The sequence below is a fragment of the Monopterus albus genome, unplaced genomic scaffold (assembly GCF_001952655.1).
Source record: "Monopterus albus unplaced genomic scaffold, M_albus_1.0 scaffold85.1, whole genome shotgun sequence".
Taxonomy (NCBI): Eukaryota; Metazoa; Chordata; class Actinopteri; order Synbranchiformes; family Synbranchidae; genus Monopterus; species Monopterus albus.
The window spans coordinates 887,329-894,584 of NW_018127965.1; the positions used below are offsets into that span (position 1 = coordinate 887,329).

The 7,256-nt window shown below is 40.2% G+C and overlaps 1 protein-coding gene across 2 annotated transcripts; it reads left to right on the forward strand.

Moving 5' to 3' along the window:
• dhx58 (DEXH (Asp-Glu-X-His) box polypeptide 58) lies at window positions 1-6,414 on the forward strand. Of its 2 annotated transcripts, XM_020607435.1 has the most exons (13): window positions 1-155; window positions 1,491-1,652; window positions 1,874-2,064; window positions 2,224-2,428; window positions 2,509-2,699; window positions 2,798-2,911; window positions 3,175-3,307; window positions 3,467-3,652; window positions 3,784-4,034; window positions 4,168-4,479; window positions 4,565-4,755; window positions 4,861-4,960; window positions 5,099-6,414. In XM_020607435.1, the coding sequence occupies exons 3-13, from the start codon at window positions 1,888-1,890 to the stop codon at window positions 5,282-5,284; spliced, it is 2,046 nt and encodes a 681-aa protein (XP_020463091.1). In that variant the 5' UTR covers window positions 1-155; window positions 1,491-1,652; window positions 1,874-1,887; the 3' UTR covers window positions 5,285-6,414. The 2 variants fall into 2 exon arrangements, with proteins under 2 accessions (XP_020463091.1, XP_020463090.1); XM_020607434.1 differs by lacking the exon at window positions 1-155 and having other exon boundaries at window positions 1,477-1,652.
• Window positions 6,415-7,256: the final 842 nt, after the last annotated feature.

Consider the following 7,256-nt stretch of genomic DNA (forward strand, 5'->3'; position numbering starts at 1 on the left):
ACACAAAATAAGCATACAACCACCCATGGGTAGTTTGTAAAGGGTTGGTAAAAGTCTTCGTTATAGTCACTGAATTTCAGGCTTTGTGTGTCGCTGCATAATGAAGACTAGCGGTTGTACCTCCAGAGCCTCCAGCAGGGCGGTTCTGCAGTACAGTAAGTTTTCCTTTTGTTTCTCTGATAACTGAGCTAAGAAAATAAAACTAAACTGTAGCCATTCAATCTAGTTCTTATACTTTCCTGAGAAATTGTGTTCACACAGCTTTTTAGCAAGTGCTAATTCATTCATCATGGCATTCCACCTCTTTTGTGCATTCTTTTGTTGGAAGCACAAGAAGTGAAGACAGGAGAGGACTGTTTCAAAACAACAGAAAGTTTACTGAAAGTCTGATCACAGATTGAGTCTTACAGCACTGGATTCAGAGAGACAGAGCTCCGGCAGGAAAACCAAGTTTTGGATCCTGAATGAAGTTTTTACCACACATTTATCTTCCTGGCTGCTCCACCCTGGCCAAGGGTGCAAGCTTCAATAGTTTGTGATCCTATTGGCCATTTGGTGTGAGCCGGAGCTCACACTTCCATGTTGGAATGTGGTAAATCTAGGTGTGTGTGTGTGTGTGTGTGTGTGTGTCTCAGGTGGTTGTGTCTCAGGTGGCAGCTTGGTCTTGATCAATGGACCCCCGAACAATGGGCGGCCAGAGTTGCAGGCGTCCTGTATGTGTGATGCTAATAAGTATGCTAAACTGGCCAGGTGGTCATCTCAGGTTGTGAGCCTGAACAATAAGGCTATGAAAAATAACTAAAGGTATGAGAAGTAACTATAGCTGATAAAGTAACTAGTCTATAACACTCAAATCTTACATGTTTTAAGGGATCTTTTATGTATATTTTGTTTATTGTGTGTAAATAACATGAATTTGTATTGGTTTTAATCATTTTAATTAGTATAATATAAAAATGTCATTTTTTCTGATTGGATAATCTGTTTGCTGCATCTGTTTGCTCCAGGTGTTATTTTTCATTATTTTTAAGCACTGAAGACAGTAATATTGCCAAAATGTTAACTAAAGGGAGTTCATTCAGGGGATTAACTTGGCTTTTAGCTGATACTGTTTTCTTACTGTACCTACACTATGTTCTGCAAAACAGTGATGCACAACAGGACCAAAAAGGTAACGGGAGGCCATTAAGCCAGTCAGACAAGTTATTTGGGGATTTCCTGCATCAACACTAACAGGCTGTAAGTTTTGTTTTTTGATGTAATGAACAATAGATAGGGCTGTCTGGGAGGCACCTGCAAAACCTGGACTTTTTCAACACAACAAAACAGGTCAGGGGTAAGCCACTAATGAAGTAAACACAAATAAATAAATATAGGCTTTTATATGGCTTTATTAAAAAGGGATTTGAAAGGCCTAGTTTCCTACTTTGTGTCAGTGTAGTTCAGGCTTTTCTTGCCACTGCTCAGGAGACTATCTGTTGTTCCTCCAGAGCCTCCCTCAGCAGTGCCACTTTTCTGAGTTCAAAGGGCTTTTACTTTCGTTTTCCTGCTTTGTCATGACGCATCTGATCATAACAGAGTTAAAACCCTTCTGCCTGAACTGTGTGGCCATAGTGGACTACGAAAATCTGAAGACACCACACAACTGACAGGTGAGTTAATACAAGCTGACATCTTTTCTAACAGCTCATAGATAAATATGACAGAGTAGCTCATTCAACATGCTTCTCTCACAGAATGCTTTTTTTTGTCATCAGCTTTACTCTGACATAGACTATTTGGTGTTGATGATCAGAACTGTTTTGTTATATGATCTAGTATCAGTTTCCTTCCTGCAATTCTGTGTCATTCTGAATTGTTCTCAAACACACAGGGGTAAAGTGTAGGATGGCAGATTTTACACTCCGTGGATACCAGGAGGAAGTGGTTGAAAAGGCTCTTCAGGGAGAGAATGTAATTATTTGGCTGCCAACAGGAGGTGGCAAGACTCGTGCCGCTGTGTATGTGGCCAAAAGACACTTGGAGACCACACCAGGAGCTAAAGTGGTGGTCCTAGTAAACAAGGTACACAGAACACACAAACCAGACAACAAAAACAGTACAGGATGAATTTTGTTTAAAAGAAGAAGAATATTAAAAGCAAATTTCAAGCAGTGTGGCCAAAGAAGGCTAAAACTGTATTACTAGAGCTTAAATGTGTTTTTGATGTATTCTATACTGTAGGTTCACCTTGTAGAGCAACATTACACCAAGGAGTTCAAGCCTCACCTGGGCCATAAATACACCCTGGCACCAGTCAGTGGGGAAAGTGAGGAGAAAGATTTCTTCGGGAATGTTGTACGAGACAAGGATGTGGTCATCTGCACAGCACAGATCTTGTATAATGCGCTGATTAACACAGAGGAAACCAAACATGTTGAGCTCTCAGGTTGGTAACAGTAAGCTTTAACAGCTTTGATTATGACGTTGTAATGACAAGGTAAAATGACCCTTTATGGTTCCTTACAGATATTACTCTATTGATAATTGATGAGTGTCACCACACCAACAAGGAGAGCGTGTACAACAAGGTAATGAGATGCTATGTGGAGAAGAAGTTGAGAGGAGAACGTTCACTGCCACAGATACTGGGTCTTACGGCATCACCAGGGACAGGGGGTGCGACGATCCTGGATAAGGCTGTTGAGCATGTCCTGCAGGTCAGGGTCTACATATTGAATGTTATATTTGTAACTAATAAGAGTCGGCCTGTCTGATCTCCCACAAGTCTTTTCTTATTTGTCTTTCTCTCCCTCAGATTTGTGCCAATCTGGATTCGGTCATAGTTTCAACTAAAAACTATACCTGTGAGCTGAAGCAGGTGGTTCCCATGCCCATGAAATCATTTGACATTGTGGAGAAAAGGCTTGAGGTAGGCAAATATTTCTCTCTTTCTAATTTTAAAAATTAAAACCGCTATTTGTAGAATTTGGTAAATCTTTCAAACTAGGTATCCTTGACATGGCAACTGATCTGAATTGCGGACATTAAAAAGAATCGGATGAAAGCAACAAACTGTCTTAAGTTTCACTGGGATTGTATTGTACAAACAAAAAGCTATGCTACTGTAAGCTTGATATAATTACATGCAATTTCTACATATACAGTAGTGTAGAAAGACTTTTTTTCTTGCAGGACCCATTTGGGAATCATCTGAAGTGGATGATGCAGCTGATCCATGAGTTCATGAACCTTCCTCAAGACTTCAAACTGAGAGAGTGTGGCACACAAGAGTATGAGGCAGATGTGGTGACTCTAGAGCAGCGAGGTAATGTGACATTATTTTTTGAGGGTGTTCCCTTGTGAGAGCGAGGAGAACACAGTTATCTTTGTAACTGTATGTGAGGTCAATGAAATGCCAATCAAATGTTTAGAGAAAGTAATTATTTTGTTGGCACCCATGTTATTTTTGTACTGCTTGGTTCAGGGGTAAAAGAGGACAACAGAATACTAGCACAATGTGCACTCCACCTCAGACAGTACAATGATGCCCTGCTCATCAATGACACCCTGCAAATGATGGATGCTTATAGCTCCCTAGAGGATTTTTACTTCACAAAGTCCACCAGAGCTATTGATGGAACAGACTTCTTCCTGGTGGGACTTTTCCAAGGTGGGAATGCAGAAATTTGTATCGCTTGTCTTGATATATTCAGCTGAATCATTTTAAGTCATGTTGTAGCTTCCAATGTAATTTTCACTTTGTAAGCACACATACAGTAAACACCACTGTCTGTTACACAGAGAATCAGGTGGAGTTGAAGAACCTTGCGAGCGATTCTCGCTATGAGAACCCCAAGATGGCCAAACTTGAGAGTGTTCTGCTAAAACAGTTTGGGCCAGGTGTGCAGTCAAGGGCCATCCTCTTCACTAAGACCCGTAAAAGCACCCACTGCCTACATAAGTGGGTCAGAAGCAATAGAGCCTTGCAAGAATCTGGTATCAAGGCAGCTATCCTGACTGGGGCTGGCAATGGTATCACTTACATGACACAGGTGTGCTGTCACATGACCTTCATTTCTATGAGCTAAAGTCATCCAATTCCATTAACAACCTATATATGGGTATGTGCTTCTGTTTTGTATGACTTAGCCTTTGCATATTGTTATTTACATTACTTCCTTATAGAACGAGCAAGCGGACACAATTCGCAATTTCCGCCAGGGTATTCTCAACCTCCTGATCTCCACCAGTGTGGCAGAAGAAGGTCTTGACATCCCTGAGTGCAACCTGGTGGTACGCTATGGACTCCTTACAAATGAGATTGCTCAGCAGCAGGCCAGCGGACGTGCCCGAGCGCGAGACAGTCAGTATTCTGTGGTTGCCCAGGCAGGGGGACGGGAGGTGCGCCGAGAGCACATCAATGAATATCTGGAAGAGCTGACTGCAAAAGCCATTGCTAAGGTCCAAGATATGGGCCCTCGAGAGTTTCGCCACAAGGTGAGGGTGCGGTACATTGTACATTCGTATCTCTTGTTTTCACTGCTCAGAATTTCTGCCATTACCTTTTATTCTTCTCCTCCAGATTAAGGAACTACAAATGGAGGCAGTTAATTGTAGTAAAATGGCAGAGAGCCTCAAAGCAGAGAAGAGGAGTCGCTACACTGCTTCCAGTATCCAGCTGTTGTGTCGAAACTGTTTCAAGCCTGTGGCCTCTGGCAGGGACATTAAACTTGTTGATAATGCACACTATGTCAATGTCAATCCTGACTTTAAGTGAGTCAAACTCCTTGTGGTACAAGAGTTCATGCAGTATATTCATATTCAAGTATATCCAGGTTGAAGTTTACTGCTCTAATCATGGTTTGTCTTTGTTCTCAGGAGACACTACAAAGTCGGTGGGAATGTGGTACTAGACAGGAGCTTTGAGGACTGGGAGCCCGGGTGCGTTATCAGTTGCAGTAATGGCAACTGTGACCAGGTACAGTGGACCTTTGCCAAAAATTAATTTAAAATTCAGAAACAAACTGTCCTGCTCATAGCATTTTGTCAAGAGATCTGATATTGATTCTCACTGTGTACGTTGTCATTTGAGTGTTGATCTTATGTAAATTCACAGCAATGGGGATTTGAGATAAAATACAAGAAGACGGCCGTGCTGCCCAATTTAGCCATTAAGAAATTTGCCCTGGAGACCCCTGATGGAAGGATCACTGCAAAGAAGTGGAAGGATATCCCCTTCACCATTGAAGACTTCAACTATATAGAATACTGTGAAGCCAACTATGCTGACATATACGATTGAGACATCAAGGAGAGAGCTCTGTGCAACCTTTTTTAAATATGTTTTTACATTCCAGTCAATCGGTGATAGCTTGCATGTGCTCATATTAAAAACAGACAAACAAACAAACAAAAAAACCATTGTGCTCTTTAAAGTGCTCCACACTGGCACTTATGTGTGTTGTTATGTGTGCTGTTGGGCCAGTGAGGCAGCAATGTGCTAAAATCCATTATGCATCGATCATGCTTGAAATTAGCATGACAGCTTTGTTTATGCCCAAGGACCGAAATAATTTTACACGTCTTTGTGTATATTTTGTGTATATATCAGCTTAAGTCAAATACAGATACAAAGCATAAAATGAACTCTGCTGTAACATGAATGTTAACCATCACGGACACTTGACATGTCATCATGACTCTCTTTCAGGTATTTTATAAATGTTTTTAATTCTGATTACAATGAATTTTTAAATAGTGGATGCAGTAGTATATGCTGTTTACTATGGTTGTGTGTTTGTGGTACGCACTAATTTTATACTGATTATCTCATATTGTAGTTATCCAAATGTCTTACAGGAGGTTATTTTAAACATTATTTTATTATTGTCTTCCAACAGTGAAATACCCATTGTTAGTTTAGTTCATCTTATTTTGTAGCTGTAAGTTGAGATGTATAAGTATTCCTCTTATTATTATTTTTGAATTCTTTTACCTTTTTGAACCACTAGATGTCAGTGTTGGTTAGCCAATGACCACACCAAGTCAGATATTTCTTCACACCTTCTGTGACCTCTGAAAAATGCTGCAAACAAAGCCAGAATGTAAATGTTCTCTGTTGGTTTCCAAACTGAAAGCAATAGATCAATGATTCCTGGAGACTCTGAGGTCACAGAAGTGAATCTGAAATCCCAGATGTGCTAAAAAAAAAAAAAAGGATGTCAAGGAAAGTGAAGGTGTCATTCTCTATTCCCACTCACAAAACTTTGCTCATGTGCTTGCATAAGGCGCTTTATCCACAGTGCAAGATGGTCTCTGAATGTGTAAACTATACCATGAAAAGATTTGATTATGTTGTAAACTGAATTTTATACTGTGTATCTATGTCTTCATGTACTGTATGCTTTGTTGGAGGTATATATATATATATATATAAATAAATAAACTGAATTTTATACTGTGTATCTATGTCTTCATGTACTGTATGCTTTGTTGGAGGTATATATATATATGTATATATAAATAAATAGCTCTGTATCTACAATGTCTACAAGAGCTTCTCTTGACAACTGAAAGTTGTTTATTAAGACTTCTGCAGCTCACTGTGCCGCTTCTTCACCAGATCAGTACAGGGTTTTGAATTTCATCTTGGATCATTTAGCACCATCTAAACAGTCTACAAAGTGTAACAGATTTATTAGACTTGCAAATGATCATTTGATACGCTGGCCTCAAAGATATATTTTTATTGCATAATAACCTCACTGTTTCTCAGAACGCTCAAAGCTTGATTTTAGCAATACCCAAAAGACTGATCGTGCACAGTTTCATTTACACTTAGCACAAGTTCACCTATGATGAGCTCTTTCCAAAACAAACCCAGGTTATGAAATGAAGGAAACTACCAAGGAAACAGTTCATTTTAGGCTAGCAACTGTATCGGGTAGATTCATTTTTGACCCACAAAATGTGCGTCTCCAGGCAAGACATGATTAAGTCAACTTCACAATGTCACACATGCTGTAATCCTTTCAAATCTGGCAGAGAGCTGGAGTCAGTAGGGCTGCCACGGACATAATCACGCTAAAAGCGGGCTCTGTTCTGGTGTCATGCCTGTCTCAGATTCAGGCAGGCAGAGAGCCCTATAGCGTATGATTTACTCTGATCAGGCTCAGGCTCTATAATCAACACTGATTACTTCCTTTTACTTCCCAGCTCAACATCCCATGCATCTTAATTGCAATTAGCTCTCTTCTGAAATTAAAGCAGCTTGG

Coding starts and splice junctions, on each gene's coding strand:
- dhx58 (XM_020607435.1), top strand. CDS start 1,888: ATGGCAGATTTTACACTCCGTGGATACCAGGAGGAAGTGGTTGAAAAG. Junction 2,912..3,174: donor TTGTGGAGAAAAGGCTTGAG/GTAGGCAAATAT, acceptor TTTTTCTTGCAG/GACCCATTTGGGAATCATCT. Junction 3,308..3,466: donor GGTGACTCTAGAGCAGCGAG/GTAATGTGACAT, acceptor TGCTTGGTTCAG/GGGTAAAAGAGGACAACAGA.